The sequence below is a fragment of the Anabrus simplex genome, chromosome 1, assembly GCF_040414725.1.
Source record: "Anabrus simplex isolate iqAnaSimp1 chromosome 1, ASM4041472v1, whole genome shotgun sequence".
Classification (NCBI taxonomy): Eukaryota; Metazoa; Arthropoda; class Insecta; order Orthoptera; family Tettigoniidae; genus Anabrus; species Anabrus simplex.
The window spans coordinates 1,092,135,834-1,092,156,173 of NC_090265.1; the positions used below are offsets into that span (position 1 = coordinate 1,092,135,834).

The window sequence follows — 20,340 nt, forward strand, 5'->3', positions numbered from 1 at the left end:
CTTGCTGTCTATAAAACTGTTACTTTTACGCAGCGTCAGATATAACCGGCTGCCGCTACATGTACGTCTCGCTTGTCGGGTTCGGCCAAATTCAGCGGCTAGCGATGTATTGGCCTAATCGCGAACGTTGAAAGTCAACGAACGAGTTTGTGCCACGGTATGGCCATTCCACCCTTGCGTTTTTCGTGCACATACCTCAATTTCATCTTCGACTTCTTTAAAGCGTCCTTGTTGCGGACCACTGAATGTATTTTTTGTGCAGTATGCATTTTTTTTAGGTCTTTGTATTCACGCTAACGCCAAATATTGGCTTTAGTTAGGCCTATGCCGCATTTACTTGCGGCTGCACAATTATTCTACATTATCGTGTGTTTAATAAACATTAACTTATAATTGGGATCAAAATATCGACTAGAACCCATTGAAAATTTGCCAGCAATACCTTTTCCAGATATCTTTACAAGAAGACTATCCATCACTAAAATATTCCTGCTGTCTATAAACCTTAATTTTACTAAGCGTCAAGTACAATAGACGCGTTATGACTCTGCCACTGAGTAGCCATGGCTTTTCTAAGAATTCGAAGTGTCGCATGCTTTGATGCCATTCTGCAGATTTGAGAAACACACAGGCTCTGTACAACCGGTTGTCGCGGCTAGCAATGTGTTGTAAAGAGGCGGTCGTTTATTGTCAACGAGTTCTGTGCGCGTGTGAAAAGAAGCAGCGTGGTTACCGCAGTAGTTGCCAGTGGTATCCATTAACTTACTGTTCTGAGAAAAAAAAAGTCCTGGATTCAGAGAAATACGGTATCACTCCAGAGACTTCTGTGGCAAACACCTCAGCTTTCTTCTTCAAACAGCGTCACCTAACCTAACCGTATACGTAGTCTCTGTCATGAAAACATATTTGAAACGCATGAAGATAAATAACCTCCACGCGAAAAATTTACATGTAAATAGCCGTAACTAGACGTGAGAAGATATGAAATATCCTCTGATATCAGTGATGTACTCTGCTATATCTTGAGGTGTATCACATTCTTACTTAATTTCCGTATATAACATTAAAATTAAGATATAGTTTACTTCAGTCTTTATTTTTAACAAGTTAACAGCTGCTATCGGCCACGTTATTTACGCATTTATTACGAAAACGCGTTTTCCTCTTTCATTTCGAATTTTCTTTAGAGAACAGCAGTCAATGGGTATTACTAATGAACTCCAACATCGCCTTTGAATGTCAACGAGAGAGCTCGCAAATGCACAAAGTGAGAAAACTATACCGTACCGATGATGATCGATAGCATTTTGTTGCAAACGTTTCAGTTTTCTTATTCAAACAGCGTCACGTATCCTAACTTAACCGTATTATGAAAATACACTTCAAGCGCCAATAGGGAAATTATAACTTTCTCGCTATAAATTTTCATAATAGCCTTTCCGTAATTTAACCAGACGCGACAAAATATAAACTAAACTCTGAAATCAATTAAGCACTCTGCCGTATCTCAAGGTGTATCCCATTCTTACTTAATTGCAGTATTTAGCCTCAAAATTAAGCGGCGATTTAGTCAGCCTTATATTTAACAAGTTATCAACCGTTATCGGACACGTTATTTACGCATTTATTACGAAAATATGTTCTCTTTCATTTCGTATTTTCTTTACGGAACAACTGTCGACAGATATTACTAATCGACTCTGACATCGCCTTCGAATGTCGACGAGAGATATCGCTAATGCACATAGCGAGGAAACGATGCCGAAGGTAATCGATCGCATGCAATATCATCGCTGGGGTGCATAAATATTGGTAACGGAAAAAAATCGCACGCGCTTAATTGCTCGTAATAACGGATGCGCCTGTGATAGGGTTCTTGCTGTAACCGAAGGACGATATACAGTTTAATATAGGAATTTTGAAGGGACAGAAAAATGTCGTCGCTATAACGGAGTTCTCGTTATATGCCGTACTCGCTATAGCAGACTTCTACTGTATTTTCACAACCAAAAGATAATCAATAACTGTTTTTGTCCTTTCACCGCAGCTATATCTAGTGATTGTTCTACTATTCTTCCTTCTAAACCAAGTGTTATCCACAATCATTCCGTTTCTCTCACAAAAATCAATCAACATATCTCCCTCACTGTTTCTTTCTCCATATCAAAATGGACCAATCACATCAGTTTTATCAATTCTGTCATTTCCAACCTGCGTATTGAGGTCTCCCATACCTACCACTCCACATCAGCGATTACTTCCTTAAGTGTCTCCAAGAATTCCTCTTTATTTTCCTCACTGTTTCCAATTTGGCGTGCATAAACTTGGATGAAAACTTTCACTCCTTCTGTCCTCTGTCGCACTCTGATTGTTCTATCAGTAACATAGAATACCGTATCCAAATTTTCATCTAGGATTTTGTTAACTATCACCCCTTGGCTGCACTCCTCCACTCCAGTATAGGGTCAGTGTTCTTCCTAGGACCTTTTTAATGGGTGCACCGCCCTGCCATTTTAACAGACCACCCAGCTATCATAACATATGCTAGTTACATAACAGTAATACATATTTGAGTTGTTGGGTGCTCCAAATTAAAACATAAATACTATAAAACTATTTACAGTAGAACCTCGATAATTCGAAATCGGTTGATTCAAAATCGCACGTAATTCGAAGAAGCTTTTGTTCCCGGAAACATGAGATACAGTTTTGCATGTTATTTAAATTGTTTAATTCGAAATACGAATAATTCGTAATTCGAAGTACACTGTCGCCCCATTACCGAAATTCACACTTTTAATTCGAAACTGCCTTTACATTTTAAAACAATAGTATGTTACAGAGTAATTTCAACTCGAAATTTATCCGCTCCGCTTCATAATAGAACGCGCGTTCCGGAACGTGGAGGGGTAACTTTCGGCACTTACACTCACTTCGGTGGGTCTACAGTGCGCTTCATGATTGCTAAGTTGAATGAAATTGGAATTCTTTTGCATTCAACCTTTTAAGGAACGCCGTAATATCACGCAACAGGCGGGAAAACAGAATCCACAAACGCTGGCGATGCCGATAGTTGACGAAAAAACGTGGCTCATATAATAAATTCGTAAGCACCGAACAATATTGTCAATACTGGTAAAACTGCATTGCTTTATTTTAATGCGAGCCTAAACGGTCTTATTGTTTTAAAGGAGAAATTGCCAGCTGGTAAATCGTACAAGGGTGAAGGATGGGGGTCATAGTAGTGCGTTGCAATGCACATGGGCGCGAGATACTTTATCGCCTCGTCATAGGAAAGTTCGATAAGCTACAATGTTTTAAGGGCGTCGGGCACATTCCATGCCAGTACAAAGCATCTAAAAATGCAGACAGTACAGAAATCCAAAAAGATAATGCATTTGTACAGGGGAACCGGCATAATTTATTCTCGTCTTTGAATTGTGCGATTTTTTTTTCTTTCGTTGCATGAGGTTATGTTTGTCAGTGATTTATCCAAGTGTATTATTTGAACATTGTAAATGCACCTTGTTGGATACATTTCGGAAATAGTTTTTACATGGCATTGGAAAGGTTTAAACTGTGAATCGAGGTGATTGCATGTATTAATGGGTCTTAGAATACTTTGTGACGCGGCAAGTGTTTACATTTCTGAAATCCGAGAGAAGTGCCATGGCAGGAAATCGTACAAGGATAGAGTCATAGGAAGGTTTGATTTTAAGGGCATCGGGACCTTTCTGTGTAAATACAAGGCATCTAAAATCATACAGTATAGTACTCAAATGAATAAAGCACTTGCACATGGGAGCCAGCATAGATTTCTCCTCGTCTTTGAATCGTGCTTTTTTTTCTTTTTTTCGTTGCGTGAGGTTATATTTGCCAGTAAGATATGTAAGTGCATTATTTGAATGCTGCAAATGCACCCTTTTGGATACATTTTGGAAATAGTTCTTTTTTCATGGCATTTGAAAGGTATAAACTGTGAATCAAGGTTAAATGCATGCAGTAACGGGCCTTAGAATATTTAGTAACGCGGCAAGGGTTGGTAGATCTGAATTGCGAATTGGCGGTTAATTCGAAATCACGTAATTCGAAGTCCGATTTTTGAGTCCCAACGACTTCGAATTAACGAGGTTTTACTGTAATAATCTTCATTATTGTTAGCAAAATTGCATAAATTACATCAGAGTTTAAATGTTTAGCTTGACTTTCGCTTATTGTCATGCACGAGCAGTGTAAGGTTTAGCGTGGAATCGCAAATGAGCGCTCGATTGCGCATTACGTTACAAACCCGTATCGCACTCCACATCAAGAATGACAAGCCGCGGAGTTAGATGATTATGAACGAGCAGTAGAAAACTAGTTCAAATATTCTTATATCTTGTTCAAATAATAGAACTTTGCAGTTAATGTTTACCTACCCCATATTATGGGTAATACCCTGAGGGATATAAATTGAGATTTTTTAAGTAGAATTCCCCGCCCAGCTACTCAAGTCCTGCCATACGGCTGATTAAATTTCTGGGAAGATCACTGAGGGTGTACCCTTTACTCATCCTCTTCAGTCCCTTTCCCCTCCACTTGACCTCAACTCAGTCCAATCATTGCAGGAGTAGGAGGAGTGCAACCTTCTACATAAAATCAATCAACTCTTCTGATTTTCCTGTCAGGATCATAACATTTATTATCCACACCTTCATAATATTAATTGTTGTTACCCACTTATCACAGCTCCCCCAGCATAAGAACTGCGCGTTGCTTTTAGCAGGGTACACCCTAACCCTTTCCGAGGCTGATAATTACCGCCATTCATTTCAGACTATTGTTATGATGGGGTCGCCAATCTCAAAGGCATTTTAGAGCTACTGCCAGCAATTATTCAGGCCGTCCCTTACATGGGGAACAGACATCCTAGCAACCGCCCCTATAATGGGAAACAAACACTGTTGATGAATAGTGTACTCATCAAAGAGGATAGAATAGAATAGAGATGAAACTCAATGATAAATTTCGGTACCAAGCCACTCGGCGCTAGTAGTTTCAGCCTCCCATCAGAGATAGCACGACAGTGCGCATTTTGTGCACTATCTTACTGCTATTACCAACAGATAGCGCAGAGAAGCGACACCCGGCGCAGTGACACACAACCGGGTCGATAATAATGCAGTTTTACCACTTCCATGCCCAATACATTATAATTCATATATTTTTATTTACAAGTACTTACTATGTTGTAAATAATGATCTGATACCCCTAGTTCGTACAGCATACTATGTTACTGAGAACATAACCACACACCTCAAAGCAGCTTTAACTTCAAATGAATGATTGACACATTAACACAAAGCTGATATTATAACAAATAAGAAATCCCTTTGAAAGCAAGACAGCACAGCACACCATATGAAAGAGTATGGTGGTATCACATCAATATCCAACTACCACATGAAAATAAAAATAACAGAATTAAATGCACTGAGACAGGAAATATATAGAACTACATTAATAGAACCATTCAGCTTTCAGCCCCTGATGTGTATTCAAACAGGAAATACAGGATTTCAGGAGGACTGGCGATATATTTCAAATAAACAAGCACAAGGAACAAAGATTTACAGCACAGGCACATGAGCACTTGGAATTCAAACAACACAAATACTGTAGCATCTCCTGACGAACTTCCAAGGCCCGAGGTATTACGTATAAAAAATGTCAAAGAAAGTGATGCGAGGAGCAGTGATCGAAACATGATGCAAAACTGTATGACTGTTGAACGAAAATGCAAGAACGAGAATTATAGAAAGCCCACAAGCAAAGTCAAAGGTGAGAAAGGAAGATCCACATCTCTTCGTTGCTATTGTTGTAAAACGATAGGTCATAAGGCGAAGGAGTGCAAATCGAGTAAAAATTATCATGACAATGTTCACAAGGCCAAAGGAAGTATCTCGCTATATATTATATCAGAACTGAACTCGTGTAAGTTCGTGACGGACTGTGACGCAGATATAGTGAGCTGCCTCGAAAGTGGCTGTACATCGCACATGTGTAAAAATCTGGGCTAAGTAGAATCCGATGTTTCTGACGATTTAAAGTTAGTGAACAGCTCTACAACGAATATAAGTGCAAAAGGTGTTGTGAGACGATTTAAAGTTAGTGAACAGCTCTACAACGAAAATAAGTGCAAAAGGTGTTGTGACAATGTCAATGAGCATTTATGGTCGTGATAAAAGTTTCAGCCTACGTGATACATTATACGTACCTGATCTTCGTACTAGTCTACTCTCAGTCGGGAAGATCGTAGACAGGGGTCACCGTGTAGTGTTTCACAAAACATCCGCTCGAGTTACAGATGCGAACGATAGTACCTTATTCATTGCACACAAGAAAGATGGACTTTATTACGTTCATGGGTCGTACACCGAAGAACAGGGAAAAATTGCCTGAGCTGAAGATACGTGCATAGGGTCTATTGTGGACTGGCACATTCAATTGGGGCATCTAAACATAACGGATCTACGTGAGGCAGTGAAGAAAAAAAGGATAGAGGGAATCAAAGTCATCGACACTGAAGAGGATTATGAATGTGAGATCTGCCCCCAAGGAAAGATGACACGTACCCCTTTTCCGAAGAAGTCCGATATGAGAATGGAACCAGGGGAATTGATTCATTCCGATATTTGTGGCCCAATGAGGGTTTCCTCGAATGGAAACGCGCGTTAATTCGTCGGCAATGCAACTGGATGGTGAGAAGTGAAGTTTCTTCGTCAGAAAAATCAAGTCGTTAATGAGTTTCAGGACTTCAAAAAACATCTGGAAACACAGAAAAACGCAAAAATAAATATTTTGCAGTCTGATAATGGTACGGAGTATGTGAATTCTGAATTCGACGCATTGTTGAAAAGCTGCGGTACCCGACGACGCCTGACGATTCTGCGTAACCCGGAACAAAATAGAGTAGCGGAAAGGAAAAATCGTATACTCGTCGAGATGGCCAGATGTTTATTAATACAGTCCGGACTTCCTCCTCCTTCCTGGGCACAGGCTGTTACAACAGCGAATTACATTAGGAACAGATGTCTTACGAATAAAATGGGTAGATGAACTCCTTCCGAAGCCTGAAATGGAAAGGTTCCATTTGTTTGTAAATTCGAGAAATTTGGATGTGAAACCTACTGCCTAAATCGTTCGTCAAACATAGAAAAATTCGACCCTTGGGAAAAAAAGGGCATATTCCTTGGATGTGCAGAGCAGTCCAAAGGTTTCAGAATTTGGATACGACAGGAACGAAAGGTGGAAATCTCACAAGATGTCAAGTTTTTGAAAGGAGACAGAAAAGAGCAAAAATACGATCTTGATATTTTTCCAAGTCAGCGCCCAAATGTAGAGCACTTTGATGAAGATCATTCCAGGATAGAGCCAGAGCAGGTTGATCCTTTCATCAATGTAAACATAATTCCTAGACACACAGAACGTACAGAAAGCATCAAAGATCCGGATAGTTCAGAAGAAAAATTTGTTGGTTTCAAAAATGAAACAGAACCAGAAATACAACAATCTCGACATGCTCCAGGAAGACCAAAAATGATTCGTTTGGAAACATGAGGCAGACCTTGAAAGCTTTACCAGGAACACAGTGGAGGACAAATTGGTTCGGTATGTCTGGCTGAGGTTCCAATTCAGATGGCATTTCAAGGTCCAGAGAAAAATGAGTGGATGCTGGCAATGGCAGATAAATTTATCTCTATTCTAAGAAAAAATACCTGGAATATCGCAGACAGCCCAGAAAATACGACGACAATTGGAAGTCGTGTAGTCCTTAGAAATAAGTACTGAGCAAATGGCAAGATCACAAGAAGGAAGGCTAGAGTTGTGGCCAGGGTTTTTTCCCAGAGACCAGGTATAGATTATACTGAAACATTCGCACCAGTAGCGCGACTCAGCTCATTACAAATGCCTATTGCGCTCGCTGCTCATCATGTAATGTATGTCCAACAATTCAATGTAGCAACTGCATACTTAAATGGAATCGCTGAAGAGGAAATCTTTATGGAAGTACCAAACTACACCAGAGAAATACTTGAATTCATCGTACAGGAAAGTAATGCAACATCCGAGATCATAGCCAAAGTCAAGAGGATGCTGAAGATGTTGAACAAGGATTGCGTGTGCCATATTAAAAAGGCTCTGTATGGATTGAAGCAGGCTGGCCGCTGTTGGCACCAACGCTTGAACGAGCAACTACTAAAGCTTGGTGTCAAACCAACGTCCGGCGATTCGAATCTCTATGTGAAAGGTTCTGATGCTGATGCTCTCCTAATCATAGTTTATGTTGATGACATTTTAGTTTTGTCACGGAACTCGAGTAAAACTGACGAGGTCCACAAATTTCTACAAAAGTCATTTGAGGTCAAAGACCTGGGAGACATTAAGTACTGTCTCGGGATTGAGTTTTCTCGAGATGAATCCAGTATCACCTTGAAACAGAAAGGTTATGTTTTGGACATCTTAGATTGTTTTCGAATGACTGATTGCAAGCCCGTGGCCACACCAATTCAAGCTAGAATTAAACTGTCAAGATCAAATACTTGGTCCAAGGATGATGGCGAGAGGCCCCCCTACAGAGAGCTCATAGGGGCTCTTATGTACCTATCAACTGCAACGTGTCCAGACATATCTCATGCAGTGAGTGCCAATACAATGATTCTTTTGGCAAAGAACACTGACAAGTAGCAAAGAGGGTACTGAGGTACCTGAAGGGTTCTTCTGATGTGGGAATCACCTTTGGAAGCGATACCAGTAATTTAAGTGGCTATGTAGATTCTGATTGGGCTGCATGCATCAACGACCGCAGATCATACACTGGCTTTGCCTTTACAATGTATGGCGGTCATATCTTGGGAATCCAGGAAACAACGGACAGTGGCATTGTCCTCAACGGAGGCTGAATATATGGCCTTGAGTGAGGCTTCAAAAGCGGCAGTGCACTTACTACAACTAGCAAGGGAGATAGGCATTAACAGTGCGTCGACTGTACAGCTATATAACGACAACACTGGAGCTCAAAAGCTTGCTGGAAATCCTGTTTTCCACTCTCAGACTACGCACATTGATGTGCAACATCATTTTGTACGAGAGGTTCTTTCATCTAAGGACATTCACCTTGAATACTTGTCAACTGAGAGGATGCCTGCAGATATATTAACCAAAGGACTACCGAAGGATAAGCACTGGAATTGTTTAGAATGTCTGGGTGTCAGAAGACTGAAGCGTTGAAGCTGGTTCAGCCTTCGAGAGGGGGTGTTGAGAATATTTATATATATTCATATGACTCTGAATGAGCCACCATCAAGTAGCGCCACCTACACACTACGTTTTCTTTGTCCATTCTGACATGTCACGATTGTAATCTCCATGTCCATTGTTTTCACTGCATCCATCTTGTGATTTACGTATGTAATAAATAGTGTCATTTTAATATAAAACGTGCTGATCTTATTACTTTCCGAAACATCGTGCCTTTTCAACATGCGGCATGTCAGCAAAAACTTATTTCTTTCACAGTCTGCTGGATTAATAAAAAATGTGTTCTGTGTTGGTATTTCCAGCTCCTTCCAAAGTGTTCCACAGCCTTCTAAATCAGAAACTATGGAACTTTCAAATGGGGACCAAGAATTTGATCCATTCCAGCATCATAAATAATATGCTGTTCATGTGCATTTCTTCAAAGCACAGAAAACCACCTTTATTTGCCATGGGTAAATTTCACTACTTTTTGACACCTACTTCAATACGTTATCAAGAATATCGAAACAAGAGGTAAACATCACGCACCACCTGCTCACAGAAGTTTGTGATATTTTAAAATAATGGTTGGTTTAATATTTTTCTAATAATGTTATTTTCTTTACGTCCCACTAACTACTTTTACAGTTTTCAGAAACGAGGTGCCAGAAATTAGTCCTGCCAGAGTTCTTTTAGGGGGTCTGTCGACACGAGGCTGACTTATTTGAGTACCTTTAAATACCATGGGACTAAGCCATGATCGAACCTACGAAGTTGGGGTCAGAAGGCCAGCACCTCAACCGTCTGAAATATTTTTCCCATTACACTGTTTTGTATGACTCAGATGAGGAATCCTCTATACTGTATTTACTCGTTTGACTATGCAGTTGGTTTTCTACCCATTTAGTTGACAGTTATCCATTCATTTCGAGACCAGATCTCCAAATATAAGCTTCTTACTTAGGTTCCACTTTGTGCCACACACTATGTCCAAACTTACGTCTGTGATAGTGAGTGTATCAAAAGTTTTAACACAAAATTACAGAGTTCAAAGACTCAAAACTGCTTAAATTTTATCAACTGTAACCCCAGCAGGCAATACTTAAATACAATGAGGTATTTTTGTAGGCACAAAGAAAGTATCATACGAATTATGGAAGTGGGTATAATAGTGGAAGATTTTCTAGTGAAAAAAATTACATCAATGAATAACTAAAATTCAATCTCATCATACATTTTCAAAATATGGAAAATTTAGTATACAAAAAAAGATGTTACTCAATAAGCTATTACCTTACATGTCCTTAAAATTTATAATTCTGTTGTTTTTAGTACTGATAAAAGATGTTTGTAACCCGAATCAGGATTCAACCAACAAAGACCAATGTTACTCACCTCATTACCAGGCTTGAGAAGGCGTAAAGCAGCTTGAGATGCATTGTGGGCAGCTAATATAACATCTGCCTTGCGGCCTTTCACTTTGTTTTCACCCGATGCACCAACCACAACTGTGTGCGCTACTACAGCTATGAAGCCATCCACATGAGCACCCAAATCTCTGAAACATGCAACTGTTCTTAGAATTCAAAAAAGAGCATGTAACAATTAATTCCAACTGATAAAACAATCGCTACAAAATATTTCAGTTTGGATTCTCGATCTCAATGAGCTTTTAAGAAGCCAAATGACAAAATCGCACAAGGTTCCACCACACTATTTGAATGTAATCATTAATACAGCTTTTAAGCAAAACTGCAGTTGCTGACTGAGAACTAATGGGACACCTACATTAACAGCTCATGAATACAGGCACCTGACTGTAGTGAAATTTTTTGCCTAATTTCATGATTTTAAGAAGTTATTTTGGCATCTTTTTGCTATATTTATTTTAGTTCATCAATAATCAAATTTTATTCTCACTTTTCAATAATAAAAGCGAAACCAAACTTACTTCATAGCTTACGTGCAGTAAAACATCAGGTATTTTTACGTATGTACAAGACACCTGAGAAAAGACATTACTAGGGCAAGGCATTTGATGATTTTGCATTTTTTTTTGTTATGAAGGCCAAAATATAGCTCGAGTATATGTACATGTGTTTCATGAATTGACTGATTATATAAGGGCAATTTGTTAGGGCATTTTTTTTTCATTTTTTGCCGTTTACAAGAGATAGGTCATTTTTGGAGCAATTGGTCATTTTTGGCATTTTTAATTGTTTTCTGGGAAGTGTTATATTTCGTTATATTTGGATATTTAATTAATATTATTTATGTTTACAATACTTGTCTATTATGTTTAACTTAGACAAATAACTTGCTCAAGAAAGGACGTAGACTTGCAACATACCCTGCTGCCACTAGTTTTAAAGGAAAGAGTATTTTCAACTCGATTGCACTTCCAAGAAAACATACTATAAGCAGTACCTGCTTCCCCTATAAATTAAGACACACAATGGACTCGCCCAAGCTGGGCTTGCTCCTTATCTTCAGCTAAATAAGAAGGAAGTCAGTCGCCCACGTGCTGAGAGTCGAGTGAATTATTTGTTGACAAGTACTGTAAGATGGCCAAAGTTAAAGGAAGTACAATTGTTAAATTAAAACAATTTGTTATACAATATGGAGAAAATATATTTTCCACTGATGGGAAAATATTATTTTGCAAAGTGTGTGATGTGCGAGTTTCAGCAGAAAAGAAGTATACAGTTGAACAACATGTGTCGCGAGAAAAACAAACGTGGTGTGCAGCGACTTGAAGATAAAAGAAACCGTGGCTTACACCAGACACTACTGGGTGAATCTTCAACATTTTCTTCATTTTGTGAGAAACTGTGTACAGCATTTTTATGCGCCGATATTCCACTGAACAAATTGAACCATCCAAAGCTGCGTACATTCTTAGAAGAGGAGACAGGAAAATCTGTACCAGATCCCAGAACATTAAGAAGAACCTACGTTGGAAGATGCTATGACAAAATGTTACAAGAAATAAGGATAAGGGTAGGAGACAGAAACATATGGGTATGCATAGATGAAACAACAGACAGTATGGGATGATATATAGCCAACGTTATTGTAGGTGTCCTAGAAGCAGGGAATGCTGGAGAACCATTTCTACTACATTGTGAGCAATTGGACAAAGCTAACTGGTCAACAATTAGCAAACTGTTTGACCAGTCTTTGAGGCTATTGTGGCCCGATGGCATTCGGAATGACAATGTGCTGTTTTTAATAACAGATGCAGCACCCTACATGGTAAAGGCTGCAAATTCGTTACAAGCGCTCTTCTCGAAAATGGTGCATGTCACATGCCTAGCCCATGTGTTACATCGGACCGCGGAAGAGGTACGACATAATTTTCCTGAAGTTGACAAGTTAATTGGGTGCATAAAGAAAGTGTTTTTAAAAGCCCCCTCTAGAGTTCTAGCATTCAAAACTGAAGCTCTTGAAATTCCCTAGCCCTTTTCACCTGTTTTGACTAGATGGGGAACGTGGATTGAGGCTTCTTGTTATTACTGCAAGAACTTTGAAGTTGTAAAGAAAGTGGTCGATTCCTTCGACAAAACTGAGGCTGGATCAATAAAAACAGCCCAGGAACTCTTGGCTGACAAAGAAATTGCAGGTAAACTTTCCTACATAAAAACAAATTTCAGACCCCTTCCTAATGCAATAAGTGCTCTGGAAAAATCCTAAGTGCCACTAGTGGAGCAGCTGCAAATTGTGTATAAAGTTGTGAATGATCTGAATCGTGTGTGTGGTAAAGTGGGTGAAGTTGTATCCATGAAATTGAATAAGGTGTTGCAAAAGAACTTTGTGTTCTATTGGCAAAGCATTGTCGGGCGAAAATTTTTCTCTTACCGACTGTGAATTGAATCCGGGAGATATTGCTTGTTTTCAGTATGCACCAATTGTTTCAGCTGAGGTAGAGAGAAGCTTTTCCATGTACAAATCGTTACTCGCAGACAATAGGCAATTGTTTTCATTTGAGAACCTACGCAAAGTTTTTATTGTGCATTTCAATTCGAATTTATTGTAAACAGCCACTGAAGTTTGTTTTCTTAAATATTCTTTGTTAATTAAATGACACCTGTTTGCTAGGAGAGTATTTGAAGAATATGCCAGTTCTAAAATATTTCATATTTTTTTTCACCAGGGGTGCAAAGTGGTATTTACTTTGTTAGTAACAAAAATAATTTAAACTTAATGCATTGCCATCCATTAAAATTCTCTCTCAAATCAGCTAATTGTTTCTTAAAGGATTAATAAATAAGTGACTTACAATAAATTAATTTATTGGTCATTTTTTTCAAATTTTGTGTCATTTTTTAACCATTTTTAGGTCATAAATGCATTTTTTTATTTTGCATTTTCTTGCTATTTTTTGGTCATTAAATGCCTTGCCCTAGACATTACATACCATATAATCTGAATACCATCCTCCACCAAATAAGACCCGCACACCTGAATTTCTACGGCAAAATGTGGAAAAAATAAATCTTGTTTACTGACCAGTTTTTTCATTTCTGAAAATGTGTCACAAATTTCCTTTTACAAGTTGCTTTACGTCGCACCGACACAGATAGGTCTTACGGCGAAGACGGGATAGGAAAGGCTAGGAGTGGGAAGGAAGCAACGTGGCCTTAATTAAGGTACAGCATTTGCCTGGTGTGAAAATGGGAAACCAGAGAAAACCATCTTCAGGGCTGCTGACAGTGGGGTTCGAACCACTATCTCCTGATTACTGGTTGCTGGCCGCATATAAGTGACTGTAGCTATCGAGCTTGGTCACAAAATTGTTAATTTAAGGCATTTCACAAGTAGTAACTTAATAAAAGCAGTAAAAACACCACAATGAGAATTAAAACTAATTCAATTTTCCACATATACATAGTTGTTCTCACTACCAACTTTAGAATTTGAAATTCCTCAGTACTTTTCATCACCAAGTCGGAAATGTGATCCCATGCAGTCTTTATCCATTTGCAGAGAAGATCCACCTTGGGTTGTTTCACTCGTCCAGTTGGTGTCAGTACGACTCCCAGCAGACGCCATCCACTCCGTGGATGTAACTTCGAAAAGCCAGTTCACACAAATATTCAATGGCGGTAGCATAGATGTCAGCCCTTCTGGAATTATGTTGTTTTTTCTTTGCTATTGGCTTCACGTCACACCGACACAGATAGGTTTTTGGCGACGATGGGACAGGAAAGGGCTAGGACTGGGAAGGAAGCACCTAACAATCAACAAAAAATGTTGCCTGGCGTGAAAATGGGAAACCACGGAAAACCATCTTTAGGGCTGCCGACAGTGGGGTTCGAACCCACTATCTCCCGAATACTGGATACTGGCCACACTTAAACAACTGCAGCTATCGAGCTCGGTCCTGGAATTATTGCCAGATCAGTTTTTCCTTTACGAAGTCTGTAATATGCCAGCGGTAACTGTTGAGCACAAGCAGGTTGTTGTTGTTCTGCAATAAAGCTCCACCGCCAAGTGGTGTCATAGGCCTTTTCTAAGTCAAAGAAAACAGCCACCAAAAGCCCGTCTGCAGAGAAATGCATCCTGGATAAAACTCTCCGGGCATACCAAGTGGCCAGTGGTCGAGCGAGCGGCTCGAAAACCACATTGGTACTCTGACAAAAGTCCTTGTTTCTCCAGACACCACAGAAGTCTGCGATTTACCATCCTCTCAGGCTCAATGAAAGATCTCCACAACTTAACACAAGAAGCCGTTGAGTGGGTAACCATCTGGGCATAGTATTGTACCAGGAAAGCCTATGTCCTGGCCCATATCAATCGAAAGAAACGTTATTCCAGCATAAAATATCCATCCGACGTACGAACATTTAAATAAAGGAATGTTCCAGCAAGTGCCAGACTTCACGAGTGCACTAGGCGAAGTCAAGTGACGTCACCTGTCGCTCGAAGCTCACCTCCCCTAGAGATATTTCTCTAAAAGAATTTTCTTTTCGCAAGCTTTTCAACGCCTTAACCAATTTCAACGGGACAAGCGCTGAATTGTAGCGGACGTCATAAAAGTTAATCCCTGTGAATTTCGAATTAATCCATCCCATGGTTGTTGAGTTATAATAATTTAAAGTCCAAGAAAATTATACACTCACGCTCACATGGCCAAGAGAAACCACCCCTCCCAGCGCCGGCATATATATGTCAAGGCTAAGAAGCAGAGCAGCACAGTACAAGGACGAGTACACAGATGTGTGTGAGTGAGACAGAGGAGAGACCGACCCTCGTACAGTATGTCCGTACAGTCGCGGTGAAAGTACTTGCCGTCGTGTTTCCGGAACACGAAGTTATATCGCCGACAAAATTATAAAAGACGTCGTACTGTATTTAGTAATCGCGTCGCGACTACAGTCTAATTCTAAAGACATTTGAGAATATAATACGAGTGAACTTATTGAAGTGCAAATACCAAATATTTAACGTTCACAAAATATATCATTACGTGTAGACTTAGTTTACTTCACATGATATTGAACTTCTACAGAAACTAATGTGTAGAATTACCAGAACTCATTTCTTTTTGAGTATTGGACTGTATTTCTTTATTCATGCCATATTAGTATACGACTTACAGTAGTAATCTGGGTGAATACTAAGAACTTTTTCTGACGTAATATGACGTTATAATAACAAGATAATCAGAAAATAATCCTTAGTGACTTAATGACCGTGTTCAAAGACTGATTATAGACTATGATTTGCCTTTTTCAAGTGTGAACTGTGTAATTATGGAAGTTTCAGTAACGACTTTAAATAGTATTTCATACAGGAAGGACTGTGATTATTCATTAAACGTCTTAAAGTTCAATTACGCCATGAACTGTGTTCAACAGTAAATGACAGTGTCAGTGATAACTACTCGCACTAAGTGAATTTTTCGTGTGCGAAAAATCACCTTAATGAGCTGCAATTCTACACGATCCAGTTCCAGCTATCATCACCTCATCGGGGACGTCAATATGGTGTGTTAAGGGAACACCGCCGATCCTGATTCTCCACGGAACATTCCAGACGTCCATCCTTCAACATTTGTAGCAACATTTCTTTCATTAAGTGAGTAGTAACAAACTGACTAAAATTTTCTCATTAATTTTGAACAGTGGAAACTTCAGTGCCGCGTGTGAACAAATATTTCAGAGTTCTCATAGTTTCTCAGAAGTGATTAATTTAATTTTCAAATTTAATTTTCATATCTCATAGAAAGACTTTAGGCTTTTCAAGTGTGCTATAAATCAAGGTTTACAAACTGAAAACTTTTAACAGAAATTTAATTTCTCATTTCAATTTGCAATTACAAGTGTGTGCTCATATTTAGAAAGACTTTAGATGGAAATCTAATACCTCGTCTTCTCACATATGAAATACTTTGGAATCAGTGATGTTCATTTAATTTTCATGATCAGAATTCAGGAAGATTATGTTCAAACTTTTAATTTCAATGCCAGATTTGAGTCCAATAATCATATTGCAGGGTGAAGAATTAATAACTTGTTAAAAAAAAAAAAATTTAACCACCTATTATTCGCTCTGTGAGTCTATCCTACTTCACAATTAAGTATTTATTTATTTATTTTCCACCTAGTCGATACAATGATTGCTTAAGGCAATTTTTAATGGTCAAAAGCGGTACACATTTCGTATATTATCAACATCTTCAGCCACATACCACTGTTTAGATGAAAAATATATAAAATTGAAGTGCGATACGGACCATGAAGCTGATTTTATGTAATCTATCCTACTTTGTATCGGCTCCAAAACCAAGTTCCACTCCCTGAGGTCCTACTCATGCCCTTTCCCCAAAAACTTTTCCTGGTACAGTATTGTGAATATTTTTATGAACTTGAGAGTCTGTGTGTGTGTATTTTTATACATATTTTGTAGATAGCTGATATTCCTCCTTTCATCATACAATAAATAACTATCCTCTCACACAGCTTACACAAACAGTAAGGCAAATAGGTCTGTAACTTCCTGCATACTTAGGTTTTTTGTCAGGCTTGAGGACAAGAATTACTACGCCCTCTCGCCACTGAGATGGAAACCCACCATCTATCGAGATTCGGTTGAATACACGAAGGAGATATAACAGACCATCTTCATTAAGGTGTTTCAACAAATGGTTATGGACATTGTCCAGTCCAGGAGATGTGTCCTTACAAAGCGCCAAGCGCTGCAGAGTTCCCAATCTGTAATCGTCACATTGTAGTCCTCTGAAGCTCGAGTGGCAAAACTAAGGTGATGTTCTGCCTCCTGCTTCAGAGCGAGAAATCACTATGGTAATTCCCGGAGACAGACACATCCGCAAAATGACTGGCTAGATGGTTAGCAATCAAGAGTGATTCGGTTACGATACTGCCTGCAACGGAAATTTCCGGTATAGAAGATGATCCTTGGATACCCAAAATGCGTTGAAATTTAGTCCACACTTGAGATGACAAGAGTATGTGACGTCACAGACACATCTCTCCCACGAAGCTTTCTTACTCTGTCGAATAAGAACTCGAATCTTAGCCTGGAGTTTCTTAAATGTTACCAAACTGGCCACAGTAGGCTGCCTACGATAGCATTTATGAGCGTGACGGCGTTCTTTGATAGTTGCTGCAATTTCTTCGTTCCGCCAAGAAACAAGTTTTCAGCGAGGATTCCCTGAAAACGATGGAATTGACTTCTCAGCAGCAGCAGCAAGAATAACTTGTGTTATGTAATTGATATCGCCGTCTACGCTCCGCCTGGTCATGGCGTTAAAGACAGCTAGTGACGTAACTTTGGTCAATCAGCATGTTTACGAATCCACCAAGGATTTCTGTTTTAACAAAGTAAGAACAATGGGATAATGGTCACTGTCACAGAGATCATGTGTATTCCACCGAAACAGGGGAACCAGCGCTCGGCTGCATAGACTGACGTCCATGACGTAACGTACACTGAAATTAGTTGGTTCACCTGTATTCAAAATACATAAATCCAGCTCTCTTACTAATGTTTCCAACTCCCTTCCCCTTGGGCAAGGCGTTTCAGAGCCCCTTATAGGGTAACGGGCGTTAAAAATTGCCCAATAGGAGGAAGGGAGGTGGAAGCTGATCCATAAGATAAGTTACATCATTTATATTAAAGGCCGGCCTGATGGAAAATAAACATTACACACTGCTGCTATGACAGGCAGCGGAACAGGAACTGCTACAGCCTCCAGCGGGGCTCTTAGTGGAATCTCTTCACTATAGGTATCAGAACGGTCAAAAATGCCAACGCCACCAGAAGACCGGTTAGCATAATGTCGTTCCGTCGACTATAGTCTGAAATTTCTCAAGACCGTATGATGACCAGGTCTGAAATCAGTTTCCTGAATGCAGACTATAACCCTCGAATACTCACTAATTAGCTGGCACAGCTCAGCATGATGCCTATCATAACCATTTTAATTCCACTGTAACAGTGACATAGTGTGGACTAAAAGAGAGAGTATTAGGTTATGAGCAACAAGATGCCCTTAAACCTAAATGCTATCAACATCAACATTCGAGATGCAGATGACAGCTCAACGTCCATCCCGGCATCAACACAGTGGCACTGCCGCCCAGAACTTTTGACATATTGTGGGGGCGAGATTTAGTCCTACGAAGGGAGAGCACAGGCTTTGGAACAAGCGTACCTGTTGACGCTGATTCATACAGATGGAGGGCATGATTTCCCCTTCGCAGGAGAAGTGTGGGAGTGCCTGGTAAGGGAGCTTCACCCTCGTTTCTTGTTTAGACGGGTTGGGAGATGTTTTCCCGGCTCTGGTCGACGATGCTACCTCCGCCGGCGTGGGAGCGGCTTTCGCCGACCTCTCTGGACGGGGGAGACTTGGCCGGCACAGACTTCTTTGTGGTCGAAGGTGGGGTGTACCCCCTCACCCTCGAGCCATTACTCTTGCTCGCAGCAGCAACAGCCACATTGGGCACAGTGATCACAACAAGTTTAGAAGATATAAACGATGAACCTGGAAGACTATGTGCTTTCCTCGTGTAGTCCAACGGCTGGCGGGTGCACATTGCTAGAATTGAACTTACGGCGCGCTTCCTGGTTGGCAAGACCATCCAGGGTCTTCATTCCCTGGATCTTCTTCTCACCGAGATATACTGGACAGTTCCGATCTCGGGGTGCATGAAGACCCGGGCAGCCAGTGCACCTGTAGGGAGCTGTGCATTCTTCCATGCCGTGAGCTCCTCTGCTACATGTACCACATACAGACTGATTCGAGCAACGAGATACCATGTGCCCAAACCTCTGGCATTGATAGCAGCGCATGGGAGGCAGGATGTGGCCTCACATCGCAGCGATAGGTTGTTACCTTGATTTTTTCTGGTAACACTGGCAATTTGAAGGAGACAATGAATGCATCCGTGGCAACGTCCTCGCGTAATGCGCCGGACGTGTGTCATGCCATGGTGCTTCATGTCTTCCATCAACTCATCGTCAGTGTTCAAGATGAGATTGCGGTGGAAGATAACTCCACGATCCAAATTCAAGGAGCTGTGCTCTTCCACCTTGACGGAAATATAACTAAAGTGGTAGCACTTGAACAACCGATCAGCTTGCACGGCAGTGCGCGACTTTAGCAACAAACTACCATTGCACACTTTCTTCAGATCTTCCAGTTCGCTGTAGACACCGAAGTGCCTACTAAACAGAATAGACTTTACCAGTTTGAAGTCACTCCCATCAATTCTTGTGGCAACCAGAAACCTAAGGAAGCTGGAATCCATTCCTTCACACTGTGCTTGTTCCCAAAGGGTTGAACCCCGCAAGGAATCACAAGTTAAAGACTTCGGTGGGGGAGCACCTTGGGCAGGCAGAAGATGTTTCGAGGCCACGCCCGAAATCATCCTTCCCGAATGCCACCCACTCCGATCAGGGGCCCCTGTAGCCGAACCAAGCAGCCAAGGCAATACCCACCTGGTCGTAGCAGGTATTTCCCGAGGCCCAATGTTCGACGATGCTTATAACGGAATGATTGAGGCAATGAACACTACCACTCCTTTTCTCCAATC

At 40.3% G+C, this 20,340-nt stretch overlaps 1 protein-coding gene across 1 annotated transcript in view; it reads right to left on the reverse strand.

Annotated features, from left to right (window-relative positions):
- LOC136858031 (proliferation-associated protein 2G4) overlaps positions 1-20,340 on the reverse strand; it is a 164,825-nt gene that overhangs the window by 105,802 nt on the left and 38,683 nt on the right. Inside the window, exon 4 of the mRNA XM_067137246.2 lies at positions 10,676-10,838. Coding sequence (XP_066993347.2) covers positions 10,676-10,838 — 163 coding nt within the window. The remainder of the gene's footprint in view (positions 1-10,675; positions 10,839-20,340) is intronic.